At 40.4% G+C, this 21,747-nt stretch overlaps 1 protein-coding gene across 2 annotated transcripts in view; it reads left to right on the top strand.

Moving 5' to 3' along the window:
* Positions 1–323: 323 nt before the first annotated feature.
* The window catches only part of TPX2 (TPX2 microtubule nucleation factor), a 57,891-nt gene continuing 36,467 nt past the window's right edge, over positions 324–21,747 (top strand). For both annotated transcript variants that reach the window (XM_060032797.1, XM_060032796.1), the window contains exons 1-4: positions 324–345; positions 4,083–4,199; positions 14,931–15,099; positions 17,413–17,532. In XM_060032797.1, coding sequence (XP_059888780.1) covers positions 14,994–15,099; positions 17,413–17,532 — 226 coding nt within the window. In that variant the 5' untranslated portion in view covers positions 324–345; positions 4,083–4,199; positions 14,931–14,993. The remainder of the gene's footprint in view (positions 346–4,082; positions 4,200–14,930; positions 15,100–17,412; positions 17,533–21,747) is intronic.

Genomic DNA, 21,747 nt, shown 5'->3' with positions numbered 1-21,747 from the left:
CTAAATAGACTCCCTCTCTCTTCAGTGGGTAGTACCACCTTTCCCAAACAGTGTGTAGCCGACCGTTCTGGGCCTTGTGGTAATTTCCTCTTTCGAGTTGTTGCAGCCGGCTCACGCAATCGCACTACATTTCCCAGGAGTCTCCGGGGCCGGTTGTTTTCTTGTCCCTCATCCTGACTTCCGGCCTCCCTACGATCTCTAGGGCCAATCGGAAGGCTGGGATCGCTGGTTCCCGGCACTCTGATTGGTGCGTTTGACTGGAGAATCTGGGTTCAAATTTTCAACGGTACTGAATGAGTCCCGCGGCGGGTCTTCCTGGCGGTCGGTTGTCAGCGCTGAGGCGAGGTGAGCCGAGGGGAGAAAAGGGGAGCAGCTGGGGCGCCGGGCAGCCTTCTCCCTGATTTCCAAGTGACTGGAGGTCTCCTCCTCCTCGAGGGCTCAGCTTCTGGGACGGTGTGCTGCTGGGGCGCCGACCTGACCCGCAGAGCAGGAGCCGGGCTTCCGGCCACCCTTCCCTTCATGACAGGATTTCCCCGGCCGGACCGGGACTAGCGGGCTGTGTCTACAGGTAGAGGCGGAGGCCGGCGTGGGAAATAAGTGGAAGGAGGAGTGGGGGGAGGCTGTGGGCTAAGGATAACGGTAAGGACAATTATATTATTACCCAGCACACATGAAATAAGCGTTTACCGGACCAAGCACTCTGCGTTTTCTCATTTAATTTTCGCCCCAATCCAGTGAAGTCGGTGCTAGTCTTAGCCCTCCTTTATAGGAGGGAGACTGAAGCCCGTAATCTAGATACATTTCTCGAAATGGGTGATACAGTAGCCCCACCCGCCCTCAAGACGTGTGGCATTTGGTGGAGGAAAAAGATGTGGCCACAAACAACTACATTTCAAAACTGTTGTGCAAGATAGAAAGGTAAATGAGGTGAGAACATAATTGAGGACAAGTTTAATTCCACTTGGAGTTGTCTTTCTATTTGGGGATTTAAAATTCATTCTGTTTTATCCCTATCTGCCCAGCCCTCTCCCTTTGTGTGTTATCAGTAGGTATTACTGCTTTTCTAATTTCCTGTCCTAAAACACTTATAGATTGGAGAGGGAAGGAAAAGTGAACCAGGCTGTAATATTGTAGGATTGTTTTTCTCCCTGGTTTCTTGATACATGGTTTCTTTTTCTCACCTACAGTTTCCTAGTACTTAGGTACCAAGGACTTCCTCCCTATCAGTCCTGCTTAGGACAAGACAGCATCTGAGTGCTCTGCTGATTTTGCTTTAAGACCATCACTTGGAGTTCTCCCTGGTTCAGCCTTACCTTGTTGACATTCTGTGGCCTTTCAATTTGTCTCACTCATCAGATGTCAAAATTCAAACTGTTTGCTGCAATACTAAGGATATTTTTGTGTTGTGGCCTCGGTGTATCACCCCCTGTCAAGCCACCTCTAAATCAAACTTACGTTGTTTTGGAGTTGTACTGTGGGTGTGTCAATTCAGTATTAAGTTGGCACTCTTGGGATCAAAATTATTGTGGCTCCCAGCTCACTTAGCTAATTAATTGACCTTTGAGGTTGTACTGTGTGCTCAGTATTAGATACTGTGTGTATACAGATGAATGGTTTCTGGTATGCTTGAGGCCAAAAGTCTGATTCAAATTGACAAGTGACAATTAGAACAAGACAAGAAAGCATCTGAGTGCTCTATTGTTTTGTATTGTAAGCACCCTGGCAGTTTAGAGGTGAGGGAGATCAGTGAGGCTTAAAACAGGCAAGGGTGGCTTTGTGAAGCAGGTGGGACAGAAACCGTTCTTGATAAGGAGAGTTTAGTTAGACAGGAACCCGAACAGTCTTGGTGCCTGGAAATCACCCATTCAATATCTGTTGAATTGGAAAGACAAGAAGGCATTATCTAAATTGACTACAAAATTTCAGGTATGAAAAACTGGATATATTGAATTAGATTGGTAAATTTGTTTAAACTTTCAAATCATTTAAAGAAAATAGTTATTTTGGCCCACCTTATGCTTAAGTCTGTGTATTCCAACCTTAATAAAGTTAGTTTATCCTGCAGCTGCAATTAAGCTTCAACAGGAGACAGGATTATGTGGGAAGATCCTTCATTTCTTGTTCAGGTATCAGGAGAGGTTCAGAATCCACCTATATTTCCTATATGTATTTTTTCCTCAACCTTTCCTGGGTCTCTTCCCTAATTCTTTTTTTTTTTTTTTTTAATATTTGGTTGGGTTTATTTTTGGGTGTGTTGGGTCTTCGTTTCTGTGCGAGGGCTTCCTCTACTTGCGGCGAGCGGGGGCCACTCTTCATCGCGGTGCGCGGGCCTCTCACTGTCACGGCATCTCTTGCTGTGGAGCACAGGCTCCAGACGCGCAGGCTCAGTAGTTGTGGCTCACGGGCCTAGTTGCTCCGTGGCATGTGGGATCTTCCCAGACCAGGGCTCGAACCCGTGTCCCCTGCATTAGCAGGCAGATTCTCAACCACTGCACCACCAAGGAAGCCCCCTAATTCTTTTTGAATTGCTTGGGAAGAAAGGAGGAGAGATTTAAATGTCCTTTGGCAAACTGAATTTTCTTTGCCATATGGGTAAAGGTAGGAAGCAGAATTTACTACAGGGAGATTGAACAGGCCAATCAATTCTTTTTTTTATAAATTTATTTATTTATTTTTGTCTGCGTTGGGTCTTTGTTGCTGCGCACAGGCTTTTCTCTAGTTGCGGAGAGCGGGGGATGACTCTTCGTTGCGGTGCGCTGGCTTCTCATTGCGGTGGCTTCTCTTGTTGCAGAGCACGGGCTCTAGGCGCACGGGCTTCCATAGTTGTGGCTTCTGGGCTCTAGAGTGCAGGCTCAGTAGTTGTGGCGCTCGGGCTTAGTGGCTCCACGGCATGTGGGATCTTCCTGGAACAGGGCTCGAACCCGTGTCCCCTGCATTGGCAGGCAGATCCTTAACGACTGCGCCACCAGGGAACAGGACAATCAATTCTGTGAATAGATCTGTGTCTGAGACCGATCAGCAGCTAGGGTACTTTGTGAAAAAAGTACAGATAACTGGGAGGGGTTCTGTTTTTGTTTGTTTGCATAGAGAAACTTGATTATAGGGGGAAATTAAAGATTAGTGAGAAAGGTATAAAATTGTATTATACATTATTGTCATTGTATTAGTGAGAAAGGTATAAAATTGTATGTAGGAGCATAATTTAGAAAATTTATAAAATGCTATTTCTACTTTTTAATTAATTTTTTTTAAAGCTAAGATTTTTTTTAATATTTATTATTTATTTATTTTGGCTGTGCTGGGTCTTGGTTGTGGCATGTGGACTTCTTAGGTGTGGCACACATGCAGGATTTAGTTCCAAACCCCAGCCCCCTGCATTGGGAGCGTGGAGTCTTACACACTGGACCACCAGGGAAGTCCCTATTTCTACTTTATTAAATTTAAAAAGGTAGTAGAAGTTTTTTCATATTTTGAGTGTGCCTACTCTTTGTCCTGATGTTTGAATAGGATAGAAGTGCGCACTGCAACCCCTTGATGTCAGTGTTCCTAAGTTGCAGGTTTCAGAAAGATTGCTTTAAAGTGGGAGTATGTAACCACAAAGATACTGGGAAACAGCACATGTACACTAAAAAACTTGAAGAACATTTTTACACTAATGAAACAACAATCTTTTAAGAAGTCTGGCATTTGGGGGGATCCATGCTCTTTAGACCTTAGCTCTCAGAGCACTCTTTGGTTTTAAGAGTGGGTATCCTTGGTATTTTATAGCAGCGGTCCCCAACCTTTTTGGCACCAGGGCCTGGTTTTGTGGAAGACAGTTTTTCCACGGACGGGTTTGGATGGGGGTGGGGGGTGGGGGGCATGGTTCAGTTGGTAATGCAAGTGACAGGGAGCGGCAAATGAAGTTTCAATTGCTCGCCTGCCGCTTACCTCCTGCTGTGCGGACTGGTACTGGTACGTGGCCCGGGGGTTGGGGACCCCGGGTTGGGGGGTTGGGGTTTTAATAGCTCCTTCTGTTCTCTGTTAACCTTTTTTACTACAAAGAACTTGAACCTGTTTCATCACCTTTCTGCTTCTTCCAGGTTCTTGATAAGAAGTACTTTCTAGACTTCAAGATTTCAGAAGAGAGGTGAAAGAGTATATTGCAACTTTGAGTCAAGCCTGTAGACAGGTGGACTGACAGACGGATTAAACCACAGGTAAAGCTGTATCCACAGTATTACATTAAAAAGGAATAAGGGGGACATTAATATATTAGCTTCAAAATTCTTTAAATAACTAGCTTATCTTTAGAAAGTAACACTTATTTTGGAAGAAAATTTATTTAATATGTAAAAGCAAAAGAAAATAATGTCACCCAATATCCTACCTCTCAGATAAACTATGGCTAGCATTTTGATAGATTTCTTTCCAAATTTTGGAGGGTATCTGTATTTGGTTTTAAGAAACCATACTCTAATAACCTTCATTTTTTTTCATTTAATGATTAGGTTATGAAAATTTTTTCATTTCATTAAAATTTTGTATAACATAATTTTAATGGCTATATATTATTCCATTATATCGTTCTACCATAGTATTTTACCCAGTGGAACCATTGGTCAAAAAGAATGCATATATATATATATATATATATATATATATTTTTTTTTTAGAATGCATATTTTTATTTTCTTAATTTTTAAAATTTATTTATTTATTTATGGCCGTGTGACATGTGGGATCTTAGTTCCCCAACCAGGGATTGAACCTGTGCCCCCTGCATTGGAAACGTGGAGTCTTAACCGCTGGGCTGCCAGGGAAGTCCCAAAGAATGTATATTTTTAAGACTTTGGTACGTAGCACCAAATTGCTTTATAGGAAAATTGTGCTGATTTACACATCCACCAGCAGTGTATGTTCACACAGGCACATTTTTTGCACAAATGGTGCAAAAATCAAAATAATATAAAAAGGTTTATAGTTAAAAACCTTCCGACCTTCTCATTGTCTACCTCACTCCCTGCCACCTCATTGATTATCACTTTTTTAGGGTGTGTGTGTATGTGGGTGTGTCTCTGTCTGTCTGCTTTCCAAATCAGATACCTTTTGAGGGATATAAATCTCTACAAGACTGAATGATTGAGATTTGACTAGGATTGTAACCTCCTGTAGCCCCACTGTCAACCCTTACAAACTCTTTCAGCTTCTTACTTTTGGAACATCAGCAAACTTTGGTATTAAAAAGATCTGTGTTGTTATTTGGCCTAGAGGTAAATGGCATCTTTGATTTCTATCCAGGTCCTGTTAGTCATGTAAGAGTGGATTATGGTTTATAGAGTTCTGTGGATGAATAAAAAAAGCGGAACTGAATTTGTAATCCTTCAAAAACAGCGATAAGAAACTCACAAGTTTGGGAGGAAAATGGTAGAAAAATGTATTTGCTTGAGATTTCTGGACAGTGATGAATTAGAACAAGTGTCCATGTGTCCTGTGCTGACTTCTAAGTGCTTGGACAGTGAGAGATTGTCACTGGATTTTAAAATGACCCAATTTTGGAAGCTTCATAGATCTGTTTCTGTAAATAGGTCCGATTTCATCATAGAAGTTAGCAAGCAAATGTGGAAACACAAAGTCCATTAACTTCCTTCAGACTTAGTTTGTGACTTTGATGAACATTTAAAATTGCTGTCTGTATTATGTTGCCATTTACTGTCTCCTGCTAATCCTTATGTACAAGAAAAAGAAATGTAGGTGTTTTCTCCCTGGTTAAGATGACAATAACTCAACTCTAACTTGTGGTAGTGTAACAGGATCTCTTATCCCTTGTGAAAATAGGAGAGGGTGTCCCTAGGGAAATGGCACTGCCTGGGATGGGACCATTTTAACTAACTACACTTCTAATGAGATCTTGCCTTACTCTGTTTATTCTGTTACATTACCATTTATTTAACTCATGATTTTGCCTCCAATAGAATTAGGCAATACACAGTTCACAAGCTTGTATAGTGAGGTACTTGAGATCATTTATCACACCAAAGTCTTCGTTTTGCTCAGGAGCTGCTAGTCTCTCTCAACCTTACTTAGAATGCAGCCTTTTACAGCTTTCCTCCACCCGCTGTGAACCTGCACCTTTTGATTTACAGAGCTTGTCATGGCTGGTTATTTTTGGTTTGATAGTGAAGAGAGACAGGGACCCTTGGAGGTAAGTTTCAGATGAATGTGGAAATAGGTTACTTTGCTTCTTTTGCAATCTTCCTCAATTGTATACTTCCCCCTATTTGTTTTCCCTTTCCATTTATTTCTTCCCCTAGAAAAAGTCAATATTCATCTTTAGCCTGTAGAACTCTGCAGGTCTATCTGTATCTTTTATGTATCACTTCCACCAGGAAGCCTTCTCTGACCCTCCTTCATCTATTCCCCTTCTCTGCACTTCCACAGCAAAGATCACCCTGTGTCAAAATTACTGTGAGTTCCTTAAGGGAAAGGATTATATATATCTTTTAAATCTTTGTTTTTTGGAAACAAAAATTAGCCATGTGATGTGATGGATGGCACTTGATAAGCAGTTTTAAAAGGAACCTAACTAGTTCATAACATATGGGAGAAACCTTTACCTGTCTATCATAGGATTATTGGTCAGGAAGAGCTATTTCTTCACTCAGAATGTTTCTAGTTTTGCAAGAGTCTGAAGTTGTGGTGGATTCAGATAATTTTGAAATGTGAAGCCGATTCTCTTGCTTGGCAGCTTGATTTGTGTGGGGGAATGTGGTTGACGCATGTGCCCTTTTTTTTTTTTTTTTCAGTGAAACCTGTTGACAGAAATTCAGTCTTGATTAAGCGGTGCAGGAAGGCATCCAGTTCCACCTTGCTTGGGGCTCTCATTTAAACAGTTAGCTTTGGCCTTGGCCTGTTCCATTTCCCACTAGTCCTTTAATTTTTTTTTTTTTTTTGGCGGTATGCGGGCCTCTCACGGTTGTGGTCTCTCCCGTTGCGGAGCACAGGCTCCGGACGCGCAGGCTCAGCGGCCATGGCTCGCGGGCCCAGCCGCTCCGCGGCATGTGGGATCTTCCCGGACCGGGGCACAAACCCATGTACCCTGCCTCGGCAGGCGGACTCAACCACTGTGCCACCAGGGAAGCCCAGTCCTTTAATTTTTGAAGGTTTCACATCCTAATATTTATTATTTGTGGGAGAGGCAGCGTAGTGACGCTAGCATAACCCAGTAGTTACTTTTGGTTTTGTTCATGTACTTGAGCCATCACTCTTTATTGAGGAGAATCAGACTTCTCAATGGATATGTATTTATCTGTTTTTTCCCCTCTTTTGGTCGGGGGGTGGGGGCAAGGGGCTGTATTAGACCAAAAGATAGCTCAAAAGAAGCTTTTTGAAAAAGAGGTCGTTTATTTTTTAATATCTTTATTGGAGTGTAATTGCTTTACAATATTATGTTAGTTTCTTGTACGACAAAGTGAATCAGCTCTAAGTATACATATATCCCCTAATCCCCTCCCTCTTGAGCCTCCCTCTTGAGCCTCCCTCCCACCCTCCCTATCCCACCCCTCTAGGTCGTCACAAAGCACCGAGCTGATCTCCCTCTGCTATGGAGCAGCTTCCCACTAGCTATCCATTTTACATTTTGGTAGTGTGTATATGTCAGTGCTGCTCTCTCACTTCGTCCCAGCTTCCCCTTCCCAGCCTGTGTCCTCAAGTCCGTTCTCTACATCTGCATCTTTATTCCTGCCCTTCCACTAGGTTCATCCGTAGTGTTTTTTTTAGATTCCATATAAGGGCGCTAGCGTACGGTATTTGTTTTTCTCTTTCTGACTTACTTCACTCTGTATGATAGACTCTAGGTACATCCACCTCACTACAAATAACTCAATTTCATTTCTTTTTATGGCTGAGTAATATTCCATTGTATATATGTGCCCCATCTTCTTTATCCATTCATCTGTCGATGGACACTTTCATGTCCTGGCTATTGTAAATAGTGCAGCAATGAACATTGTGGTACATGACTCTTTTTTTTGTTGTTGTTTGTTTTTTGTGGTACGTGGGCCCCTCACTGTTGTGGCCTCTCCCGTTGCGGAGCACAGGCTCCGGACGCGCAGGCTCAGCGGCCATGGCTCACGGGCCCAGCTGCTACGCGGCACGTGGGATCTTCCTGGACCGAGGCACGAACCCGTGTCCCCTAGCATCGGCAGGCGGACTCTCAAACACTGCGCCACCAGGGAAGCCCCATGACTCTTTTTGAATTATGGTTTTCTCAGGGTATATGCCCAGCAATGGGATTGCTGGGTCATATGGTAGTTCTATTTTTCGTTTTTTAAGGAACCTCCATACTGTTCTCCATAGTGGCTGTATCAATTTACATTCCCACCAATAGTGCAGGAGGGTTCCCTTTCCTCACACCCTCTCCAGCAAGAGGTTGTTTTAAAAAATAGTATTTTGGTTTTAAAATTTCATCTAAATAAAGAAAAGGTATATTTAGGTTTCAGCCCCCTTCGCCTTTTAACCCCCACCGATCAAATGCAGTCCTAGACCTCAGAGGACGTCCCTCCTTCAGATGCGTGAATCGTCTACTCTGGAATATCCACTGAGAGCTTCAAACTAACCTCCATCTTGTTTACAGCAAAAATTTATATGCAAGAGTACAAACTTAGAAAAAGAGAAATTAAGGGGTGATATTTTAGTTTATGAGAAGATTCAGCTCAGAGTTTTCCTGGTATACTTAGAATAGGGTTTTTAATTTACCAAAGTGTTCTTTTTGCACAACTTGTCAGGAATACTTAATTCTTCTATAGAGCAGAGTTTATTTCTGTATTTGTCTAACAGGTTAGTAAGATTTGGTTACGTACCTCATTTTTGTGTTTTGGCTGCACTGTGCAGCATATGGGATCTTAGTTCCCCGACTAGGGATTGAACCCGTGCCACCTGCAGTGGAAGCAGAGTCTTAACCACTGGACTGCCAGGGAAGTCCCTACTTGCCTCATTTTTGAAGGAATATTTATAGGAAAACCCTGTATATTATAGTGACCCCAGATTTTGGAATCCTGTTAACCTGGTCTTAAAACTCAATATTGCTACATACTAGTTGGTGATCCTGGATCACCAGGATCCTGGAATAGTTGAGCCAGTTCCTTATTTGTAAGATGGTGATGACTATATCTACCTTATACATTGTTAATGCAGTTTAAATGAGATGATTTATGTGAAGTGCCTCGTAAAGTGCTTGGCCTGAGGTAGACAATCAGTATTTGGAAGTTATTATTATCTGTAAATGGTTTTGTCTCTCGCTCCTTGACATTTGATATTGATCTACATAAATATCTGTTTTTAAATAAATATGAGAGGCAGTGGATAAGGACACTCCCTTTAGGGCCTGTCTGGGTTTGAATCCTGGCTCTGCTACTTCTTAGCTTCATGACCATGAACAAATAGTAAATCTTTCTGTGCCTCATTTTCCTCATCTGTAAAATTAAGATAATAACAGTACCTACTTTATAGGATTATTGTGAGGATTTAGTGAGTTAATATATGAAAACACTGTTTGGCTTGTCATAAGGACTCAGTAATTAATAGCTATTATTTTTTTAGGTCAATACACAGGAACATTTTATTTTTATTTATTTATTTATATTTATTTATTTATTTATGGCTGTGTTGGGTCTTTGTTTCTGTGCGAGGGCTTTCTCCAGTTGTGGCAAGCAGGGGCCACTCTTCATCGCGGTGCGTGGGCCTCTCACTATTGCGGCCTCTCTTGTTGCGGAGCACAGGCTCCAGACGCGCAGGCTCAGTAGTTGTGGCACATGGGCTTAGTTGCTCCGCGGCATGTGGGATCTTCTCAGACCAGGGATCGAACCACTGTCCCCTGCATTGGCAGGTGGATTCTTAACCACTGTGCCACCAGGGAAACCCTGCCCCTTTCCCTCTTTTATAACCTGAATGGGAGCACACACTTGTGCATTTTGCTTTTCTCACTTAGTAGCTCTTGGAGCTCATTTTGTACAAATCACATATGTAAAGTTATCTAATATTAAAGTTACTTAATATTTCAATATATGGTTGTGCCATAATTTATTCAACTAATCTATTGGTGGAATTGGGGTTTTCAGTTTTTTGGCTTTTATGAACACTGCTATGTGAATTTTCTTATATTTACATATGTATGAATACATATCTGTAAGATAAATTTCTACATTTGGCAAGATGTATCAAAAAGAAAAATGTAAATTGCCCTCCACAGGGGCTAGCAGTGTAGCTCCATAATTAAAAAAAGGAAAAAAGGATGTGAGGGTTTAAATTTGAATACTTTCCAGGTGGTTTTCAGCAGCATGCTTTGGTGGAATCATAGTTTTTAGGAGGCTAAGTGGGGTTGCTGCATGTTACATTCCTGCCTCTTCCCTCCCCCAGCTTTGGTTGTCTTCATTACATTCCTGCCTGGGAAGTCTTCCCAGTGACCTGGGTTAGGCATTAAGATCATGGGAATCCAAGATTTTCCCATGTGTTCCAGCATGTTTGTTCACAAGAACTGGAAAACTTCCTCCTTGCAGCAGGGGAATTTTAACCACTGTCAATTGCTGGAGAATCTTTCAACAATGTCCTTTGAATAGAAATGTGGTCAAGGAGAGGAAAGGTATCAGTAGGTCAAAAGGCAGTGATAATATCATACGGTAGTGTATTTCATAGCACTCAAAATACCTTCTCACTTGTTTACGGGAAGTAGGTAGGCAGAAAGGTGGAGTGACTTGCCCATTATCATATATATCAAGTAATGCCAGGGAGAGGGCTAGAATTCTGGATTTCTATGTTGGGATTGTTTTTGGCTTTAAGTGAAAGAAAATGTGACTTTAACAGCCTATATGAAAAGAGTTTTATTGTCTAGAGGTAGGTGGTTGCTGATATTTGATCATCAGTGACATGAGGGCCATTGTATGTTATTCTCTTGATCATTTACTCCTGTGTATATGATGGCTGCTATAGCTCTAGCCATTACATCTGCCTTCAAGGCAAGAAGAAAGCTGAAGGAAGAGGGCAGGAGCAAGGGCTGTAGCTGTATCAGGTAAGTACGAGTTTTCCTATGAATCCCTCAGCAGATTCTCATCGTTCTCATTGGCCAGAACTGTCCCATGGCTACTCCAAGCTTGGAAGCTTGGCAATCAAGGAGATGACTTCTGTTACAGTGCACTTCTTACTGTTTTGATGCTGTTCAATGAAAAGTATTTAATCATAACTTGACTTAAGCCACGTCATCTCTAATTTTCATCCTTTTTTCTTTTTAACTAATTTATTTATTTTTGGCTACGTTGGGTCTTCATTGCTGCACGTGGGTTTTCTCTAGTTGCAGTGAGAGGGGGCTACTCTTCGTTGCGGTGCACAGGCTTCTCATTGCTGTAGCTTCTCTTGTTGTGGAGCCCAGGCTCTAGGCGCGCAGGCTTCAGTAGTTGCGGCACCCAGGCTCAGTAGTTGTGGCGCGTGGGCTTAGTTGCTCCATGGCAGTGGGATCTTCCCAGACCAGGGCTAGAACCCATGTCCCCTGCATTGGCAGGCAGATTCTTAACCACTGCACCATCAGAGAAGTCCCTCTAATTTTCTTTATACTTATGGTTTATACTATATAATTTAAATATTTATGCTGTCTTATTTATTGAGTCTAATAGAACTCCTGTCTAGGTTTTAATTCCTTTGTGTCTGAGACTAGATCTACCTTTTGTATGAGACATATTGTCTCATCCTTGAATATTAGTGAGAAAGGAGCTCCGATATTATCAAGCCCACATTTATGACCTCCAGCAAGTGTGTAATATGAGTGGACTGCTAATAAATAGCTTATTGAGTTAAACTGAATAATGAAAGTAGAAATAGGGGAGAATGAAAACTTAAAAGGAGGATAATAAAGAATCCTCTATTCAGGGCAAAAGACTATGAAGAATGGATCTACTTGGAAAGAAATACCGTACTATTTTCTATGCAAACAGAGACTATAACTGCATTAACTTGCTTCTCTAATTCATAGGGTGAGAGGGCAGAACGATATAGGAAAAACACTGTGCTGAAGTCAGGGGCCTCAGTTCTAGATCTAATTCTGCTTTTATATAACTGTATGATATTGGGAAGTCTTTTAATCTCCCTTACCTTCAGCTTCCTCTTCTAGGATGGAAATAATAATTGATGCTTTAGAGGATTGTTGAGGGTTATTAAAATAGTACAGTTTAGTACCTCATGGTGTCTGGCATGTATAATCACCTTTGGGAACTGTTTTTACCATAATCATTAGTAGTGTTGTGTGATCTTGGAGGACCCCGTTTCGCTTTAATTAATCTTTATCTATAAACTTAAAAAGTTAGGTGTTATTTAAAATTCCTCCCAATTCCAAAATGTCATATTTCTACATTAAGTTCCTCAGTCGGCACATTGTTATAAAGGTATCTGTGGAGTTGTGGCTTCAGTGAGTTCATAAGAGAGACCATGGGAGAATGAGGTTCTCTGGTGTATAGGTTGATGTCACTATATAAACTAAATATCTGTCAGAACAAATTCCTTCTGAATTACCCAAGTCCACTGAGAGAAGCTAATGAAATGACGGCTAAACCACTGAGCAGCAATGAGGTTGGGTGGAATTAATCTCATGAGTTATCTCACAGCCTAGGTATAGTGGTATAAAATAGAGAAAATGAGCACTGAGGGCTGTTAGTGCCCAGAAGAGAACGGGCACACCTCTCTGGTAATGCTAGTGGGTATTACTCTTCTGAGGAATGTTTTCACAGTATGTGTCAAGAGCCAGCAATTCCATCTTTAAGAATTTGTCTTGGGACTTCCCTTGGTGGTGCAGTGGTTAAGAACCCACCTACCAATGCAAGGGACATGGGTTTGATCCCTGGTCTGGGAAGATCCCACATGCCAAGGAGCAACTAAGCCCGTGCACCACAACTACTGAGCCTGCGTGCCACAACTACTGAAACCCGTGTGCCCTAGAGCCTGTGTGCCACAGCTACTGAGCCCATGCGCCACAACCACTGAAGCCTGCGCGCTCTGGGGCCTGCGTGCTGCAACTACTGAAGCCCGTGCACCTAGAGCCCGTGCTCTGCAACTAGAGAAGCCACCGCAAGGAGAAGCCCGCGCACCGCAACGAAGAGTAGCCCCCACTCGCCGCAACTAGAGAAAACCCACCCACAGCAACAAAGACCAAATGCAGCCAAAAACCCCCACATGGGCTTCCCTGGTGGCGCAGTGGTTGAGAGTCCGCCTGCCAATGCAGGGGACACAGGTTCATGCTGTGGTCCAGGAGGGTCCCACATGCCACGGAGTGGCTGGGCCCGTGGGCCGTGGCCGCTGGGCCTGTGCGTCCGGAGCCTGTGCTCCGCAGCGGGAGAGGCCACAATGGTGAGAGGCCCGCGTACCGCAAAAACAAAACAAAACAAAACAAAAAAACCCACAAAAACACAAAACATAAATAAATAATAAAAAAAAGAATTTGTCTTAAGGGAAGAATTAAGAATATGTACAGAAATTTAGCTACATGGTTATTCTTCTAGTAGTATCTTTAAAGTGAAAATATTGGGAAAATCCTAAAATAAGGGATAAGTAAATTGTGGTTGCTGATATATCTATATTTATTGACAAGGAATATGCTCACGATATGTGAAGCAGATTCAAAATGTCAATGATCCCATTTGAAAAAACAAAATGTGTGCGTGTGTGTGTGTGGAGAGAGAGAGAGAGATTGAGAGAGGTATCGTATGTGTGTCTGGAGCAGTGTGGCACTGTAGATTTTTATGAAAACTATTTTTGTGATCCAATTTTTTAAAATGAGCATGTATTTCTAAAATAAGGGCTTACAGAAAGGTACTTAGTTTAATAAATGTGTATGCAAGTTGTTACTGATATCTACTTCTCTTCCAAGATACAGAATACTTTTAAGTACATGTCATTTCATGGATGAAGACAAATGGCTCATTGGGTTTCATAGGGAAATTATTTACCAGTGAGTGTGGCCTTTCAGCTATTTTTCAGATTACTTCCAGCTATTTTCTTAACCATACAAGGCTGGAGTGGGGGCTGACTTTAAACCTACACAGGTTTCCACAGACAGAGGACACAGTACAGTACTTCTGTACAAAGTATGCTGAAGTAAGGATGGACCCATATCTTTGACATGTTTCTTTTACCTAATCTGCATGTTGTGCCGTTTATATACTTTTTTTTTCTTTTATGTAATTTTTGAAGTCTTTCTCTTCATGCCCAGGAATAGTATTTTTATGAAAGTATTTCTAAAGAAAAAACCTGTACTTGGCAAAACTATATTGAGTTTTTACTATGTATGAGACACTGTTCTAAGCACCTTGATGGATGAGGTATACACAAGTGAGTAAAATTCATCCTTATCTACAGGAACTTAGCGTCTACTAGGAGAGACATTTGCATAGTTAACTAATATAAAATTAGATGGTATAAAAGCACTATGGCTTTGGAGAGGCAACGATTAGGTATGATAGGTGGAAACTGGGAAAGATTTTACAGAGAATTGGACTGGATTTGAATGATGAGTAAGATTTTGGTCGGTAGGTATAAAATTTAATGGTGTGTTTCAGAAATTGGGTTATTCAGGGCAGAGAGAAAGCACACTGGATGTGGAGGAGACTGGAAATGAGAAAACGGTAGATTGAGGAAAATAAGATAATGAATGTAAAACACCTAGCGCAGTACATGGCATGTTGTAGGTATTCATCAAATTTGACCTCTTTCTAATTCCAATATATTTACCTCAAGGAGTGTCTTCAAGTTACTGAAAAAGCGAAGTTAACTATTAGTGTGATTTGAAAAGTAAGGCATATTGCCCAGGTGATTTTCAGAATTGCAAAATGTGATCATAAAAGCAAAGTAATTGTTAGGCAGTCAGTACCTTAGATAAATGTGCCACCAAATTTCTGAACTATTTCTTTCCTTAGGAGGTGACCTATTGAGAAACAAACACTGGGCAAACCTGCTGTTCTGCACCAAGGGTGGGAAAAATGTCACAAGTTACAACCTCCTATTCCTATGATGCTCCAACAGACTTCATCAATTTTACATCTTTGAATGATGAGGAAGATACCCAAAACATAGATTCCTGGTTTGGTAAGTATCTGCTGTTTTAAGGGTTAGTGACTTGCTTTGTGCTGGAGACCTTTCAAAAATAGAAGGGTTTGTAGGTAACCAAAATATAAATTCCTGCGCTTCCCTGGTGGTGCAGTGGTTAAGAATCCGCCTGCCAATGCAGGGGACATGGGTTTTAGCCCTGGTCCGGGAAGATCCCACATGCTGTGGAGCAACTAAGCCTGTGCGCCACAACTACTGAGCCTGCGTGCCACAGTTACTGAAGCCTGTGTGCCTAGAGCCCATGCTCCGCAACAAGAGAAGCCACTGCATTGAGAAGCCTGCACACTGCAACGAAGAGTAGCCCCTGCTCGCCGCAACTAGAGAAAGCCTGCGCGGAACAACGAAGAACCAACGCAGCCAAAAATAAATAAATTTATAAAAATAAATAAATTAAAAAAATATAAATTCTTTTCTGCACCAAGATACTTTGTCATCCACGATATGATAGAAATAATCGAGATGCCCAGTATTTTGGGAATAGACTCTCAGTAGAAATCAGTGTTTTCCAGTTAAGAATGACAAATATTTAAGCTTTAGGGACATATGGTAAAATCTAGATGAAACAAAGTTGAGTGAAGTTCTAGGACATGTCTGTAGTGATGGCAGTCACATAAAAACTTGCTCCACTGTCACTGGGCATAGAGTATAATATTACAACTGAAATGGGATGTTGACAGTCTTACTCAGATTTCCTCAGTTTGATTTGTATGTATTTTTATTTATGTGTATTAAATTCTATGCAATTTTATCACCTGTGTAGGTTTGTTGATCTGCCACAGTCAAGATATCAAACAGTTCTAACATCACAAGGATCCTGTGTTGCCCTTTTATAACTATACTCATCTCCCTCTTGCTGCTTCTCCCCAGTTCTTTTTTTTTTAGTTTTTGGCCCCACCACACAGCTTGAGGGATCTTAGTTCCCCGACCAGGGATCGAACCTGTGCCCCCTGCAGTGGAAGCAGGGAGTCCTAACCACGGGACCTCTAGGAAATTCCCCCCAGTTCATTTTTAAATGGAGGGATTATGCTACTCAGAACCCAATCTCCAAATAGAGATAGGATTGCCTGATGTTGGGGCAGGTGATATGACACAAACTTTGACACCAGGTTAACAAATAAGGATGTGGTTTTGTTTTTATATTACATTGGAGTAATATCTGAGCCCAGTGATATGTGAGGCTAGTATTTGCTGGGGCTCCTTCATTTTCTTCTATCTCATGTCCTTATCCTCCTCATTAAGAGAAATCAGTATGTGATGGGGGATAGAAATTAGTCCACTGCAGCTGTACTTAACACTTATAATGCAGTGTCCAAATGTGATGGCATATGCCATTCTCTTGGAAAAGGATTCTAATAAAATCCAGTGGGTATCCTGAGAGGAGGGGTCTTTTGGGCGTGGTGTAGGAGGAAGGGTGGATAAGACGGCCAGCTGCCATACAGAAGTCTTCCCCATGCCCTTGGCCCACAGAAACCCTGAGGAAATAGCTGAGTTGTCTATCTCTTTTTCCAAGTTTTTCTTGAAAACAAGAAAGGAAATATTAATATAACAATACTATTAGATACAGTTTAGAAGAAAAAATGAATCCCACTCTTTTTTTCAAAATCACCTTAGTTCTAATATATTACTTTCTAATTTTCTTCCAAATAATCAAATCTTTTTACACAGTTTTGCAATCAGAGTGTACATTCACAGAGTTATTGCTGAGGCTCGCTACATTCCTAAAATTTCTATCAGTAGGCTGTTGGTAGAACACACTTTTCACTGTTTTGCACTGGCTTTTGGGCACAGCAGAACCTAAGATAAAATTCCTTAAGAGAGCCTAACTCTGTTCCATACTCATACACCCCACACTCTCCTAGTTGAGGAAGAACCTCAACACAATTAGACTATCAGATGTCCCTTGTAAGCCTTGCAGGTCTTGCTGGATACAGTTTTCTTTAAGAGGAACATGCTGTATTTAGGTGGTAGATAAGACCAGTTTATGCTTGTGTGGTCCTGAATGTGTATCAAGCAAAGATAAGGAGCTATTCACAATGCAGAGTCTGCACTTCTTTTCTATAATACATTGTTCAGTGTTGCCAGTGTTTTAGTGATAGTTTTTGCAGTCGCTATCTCTGACATATAATATGTACTTATTCCTTTTTGATCACTAGGACTTTGCTGGTACTTGCAAATGAGTTAGAAGTATACTGGTAGAAGGCTTTATTTAGGCCCCATATTAGGTGTATGGCACTAATTTATTTTGCATTCTTTGCTGATTGTTTACACGATGGTGATTTTACCTTTTCACAGAAGAGAAGGCCAATTTGGAGAATAAGTTTCCTGGGAAGAATGGTACAGGAGGGCTTTTTCAGAGCAAAACTCCTCTGAGAACAGCTAATCTTCAGCAAGATGTCACACCTTTGAGACCAGGTAAGAAAGAACATCTTAGAAAAAAGCTGCTTGGCAGAATGGTCGAACAGTATATTAGGAACCTGAGGGATCTGGGGAAATTACCTAAATGATGTATCCCTTGGATTTTAATTGGTGAAATGTGTTAATTCATTTATTCATTTCATGGTGAAACGTGAAACTAATGATGTGCTGCATTCTTCTTTTTTTTTTTCCCAGTCTTTTGGAAATTAAGCTAACATAGAATTTTATTGCCAGATGTATAACTATTTTGTTTTTATGACTAGATTTAATGTAACCTAACCTCGGTCTGGCTGGGAAACAAAACAGCAGGAGGGAAGAATGTACTGCTTGCTAACTGTACAAGAATTCTTTGAGTCATGTATCTGATTTTAAAAGATGATTGACACTTAAACTAATAGTTACTAAATCTGCAAGATACTGTCTATTTGATTAAAACAAAAAAGTATTCTTTAAATCCTCAAAAATGATTCTTGTTTTGAAATAGTAGCTATATTTAGATATAATTCACATATCATACAATTCACCTGCTTAAAATGTACATTTCAATGTTTTTTCATATATTCACAGCACAGTTGTGCAGTCATCACCACAATCAATTTAGAACATTTGAAAATTAATCTTATGGGTAAATCTGAAACTAGCCTCAGTCATACCAATAACTAGAGGGCCATATCAGGAAATAGCTGTTTTCAGTGAACTTGTGTAGTTTGCAGAGTCTGAGTTGCTAGGCTGACTTTTTTATTTTTAATAGCACCTCCTCATAAGTAAACTCTGGAATTCACATGTACTCTTTTTGTTGTTATTGTTGTTGGGGGTAGGAGTTTATTAATTAATTTATTTATTTTTGCTATGTTGGGTCTTCGTTTCTGTGTGAGGGCTTTCTCTAGTTGTGGCAAGCGGGGACCACTCTTCATTGCAGGTGCGCGGGCCTCTCACCGTTGCGGCCTCTCTTGTTGCGGAGCACAGGCTCCAGACGCGCAGGCTCAGTAGTTGTGGCTCACGGGCCTAGTTGCTCCATGGCATGTGGGATCCTCCCAGACCAGGGCTCGAACCCGTGTCCCCTGCATTGGCAGGCAGATTCTCAACCACTGCGCCACCAGGGAAGCCCCCAGGCCGACTTTTAAATAGTTCATTCATGAGTACAAGGGATATCTATTGAATTTGGGATCTGGACAAGGATCCTGAACTTTTACATCCATCTTTCTTGCATAAGAGGTTAGAACTATGTGCACGTTTCACTTGAGGTGCTTAGAAGTGTGGCAGATTTTCTGTTGCTTTGATGGTCTTTGTGCTCTTCTTGAATTGAAAGAGGATGTGATGTACCTAGTTTGTCTGGACCACTTTCAGGTTAAGACTGTTATATCAGCAGTAAGCCCCAGAGCAAGAGACCTCTGCATGACCCATCATGTGGCAAAGACCATGTACACTGCTTCCATGCATGTATACCCCTTGGGCCCCACAGTCTTTTTGTTCTTTGTTAGCACACATTCTTACCTGTCTCCGTGCTATTCCCTCTGCCTTGAATACCTTTAATCTAACTGAGAAGTCCTTACTTATCATTCAAGTTCCAGCTCAAATATCTTTTCTATGTCGATATTATATCCTACAATCTTCTAAACTCAGTAGTGTTTGTATCTTTTTTGTAGATTCCATCAGATTTCTACAAAGGTGATTATGTTATCTGCCTTTTGTTTTTTTCTTTCTTGCATACTGCACCTTTAGTAGGATGCTGAATAGGAGTAGAGAAGTAGACATGCTTGTTTTATTCCTGATCTTACGGCAAAAACATTCAGGCTTTCACCATTAAGTATGATGTTAACTGTAGTTTTTTCATAGATGCCCTTTATCAGGTTGAGGAATTTCCCTTCTATTCCTATTTTGCTGATAATTTTTATAGTAATGGAAGCTAGATTTTCTCATATGCTTTTTCTGCATTTATTAAGAAGTTTACATGAATTTTTTTCTTTTTTCTTTTATTCTTTAACTATGCTCAGTTATGCTGTTTTTCCAATTTTAAGCCAACCTTTCATTTCTGGGATGAACCCCCAGTTGGTCAGGATGGTATTTTTCTTTTTATATATATTTTAGGTTCAGTTTGCTACATTTTTTTGTTAAAAATTTTTCATCTATGTTCATGAGGAATAATGATCTGTAGTTTTCCTTATGATGCCTTTGTTTGATTTGATAGAGTAATGTTGGCCTTACTCTATAAATATTCCCTTCTCTTCATTTCTCTGGAAGAATTTGTGTAAAATAGATATTACATCTTTCTTAAATGTTTGGTAGAATTCACCAGTGAAGCCATCTGGGTCTGGAGTTTTCTTTGCAGGAAGGTTTTTAACTAAAAATTCAATTTCTTTAACAGATATCGATTATCTGTTTCTTCTTGAATAAGCTTTGGTAGTTTGTTTTTCAAGTAATTTGTCTGTGTCATCCAAGTTGTTGAATTTATAGGCAAAAAGTTGTTCATAATGTTTCCTTATTATCCTTTTGATACTTATAAATTCTGTAGTGATATCACCTCTTTCATTTCTGATATTGGTAATTTGTGTCATCTCTCTCTATTTTCCTAATCAGTCTGGCTAAAGATTTATCAGTGTTAATAATCTTCTCAAAGAACCAGCTTTTGGCTTCATTGGTTTTGTTTTTGTTTATTCCTATTGTTTTTCTGGTTTTTATTTCATTGATTTCCATTCTGTTCTTTATTATTTCCCTTCTATTTACTTTGGGGTTCAATATATATATAATGTTTCTTAAGGTGGCAGCTGAAGCCATTGATTTGAAATCTTTCTTCTTTGTTAATGTGTTTACTGCTGTAAATATCCCCTAAGTACCTCTTTAGCCACATCCCATAAATTTGAAATGCTATGTTTTTATTTTCATTCCATTCAAAATACTTTTAATTTCCCTTTTGAGATCTTTGACCTGTGTGGTTTTTTTGTTTGTTTTTTTATTTTGGCTGCACGGGCTTCTCTAGTTGTGGTGCACAGGCTCTCTAGTTGTGCTGCATGGGCACCAGAGCACGTGGGCTCAGTAGTTGCGGCGTGTGGGCTTAGTTGCCCAGCGGCACATGGGATCTTAGTTCCCAGACCAGGGATCAAACCCACGTCCACTGCATTGGAAGGCGGATTCTTAACCACTGGACCACCAGGGAAGTCCCGACCTATGTGTTTTTTTTAATTGCAATATAATTGACTTATAACATCGTGTAAGTTTAAGATGTACAGAGTGTTGATTTGATGCATTTATATAGTGCAATGTAATTAATACCTCTATCATATCACATAATTATCATTTCTTTTGTGATGAGAACAATTAAGATCTAGTCTCATCAACTTTGAAGTTCATAATACAGTATTGTTGATTATAACATTTATGCTATGCATTTAGATCTCCAGGACTTAATTTATCTACTAGTTGCTAGTTACCTGTGTGTTATTTAATTTCCAAATATTTGGGGTGGGGGTGCTCCAAAAATCTTATCTGTTATTGATTTCTTGGGGGATTTCTACTGTGGTGAAAGGACATACTTGTATGACTTGAACTCTTTTAAATGTATTGAGACTTGTTTCATGGCCCAGAATATGGTCTGTCTTGGTAAATGTACTTGGGTATACTTAAAAAAAAAAATGTGTATTCTGCCGTCATTGGGTGGAGAGTTACATAAATGTCAGTTGGGTCAAGTTGGTTGATAGTGTTGCTCAAGTCTTCTGTTTCCTTATTGATTATCTATAATATAATAATGGCTCTGTCCATTATTGAAAGTAGGGATATTGAAGTCTTCAACTATTATTGCCGAATTGGCTATTTCTCCCTTGAGTTTCGTCAGTTTTTGCTTCGGGTATCTGGGTCTCTGTTGTTAGGTATGTATATGTTTGTAATTGTTACATCTTCATGATAATTTGACCACAACGTATTTTTGTAAATGAAGTCTTATTGGAATACAGCCATGCTCATTTGCTTATATATTATTTGTGGCTGTTATAATCTTACTGATTTTTCTGTCAACTTGTTCTATCAATTAGAGAGAGAGGTATTGAAATTTTAGACTATAATTGTGGATTTGTTTATTTCTCCTTATAGTGGTATGTGGTATGGATAAAGAAGATATGGTATCCCACTTGATCATGGTGTATGATCCTTTTAATATATTGTTGGATTTGGTTTGCTAACATTTTGTTGAGGATTTTTGCATCTATGTTCATCAGTGAT

Source organism: Delphinus delphis, chromosome 15 (genome assembly GCF_949987515.2).
Source record: "Delphinus delphis chromosome 15, mDelDel1.2, whole genome shotgun sequence".
Classification (NCBI taxonomy): Eukaryota; Metazoa; Chordata; class Mammalia; order Artiodactyla; family Delphinidae; genus Delphinus; species Delphinus delphis.
The sequence above is the reverse complement of the archived record's forward strand: the minus strand, read 5'-3'. Positions and strand labels throughout refer to the sequence as shown.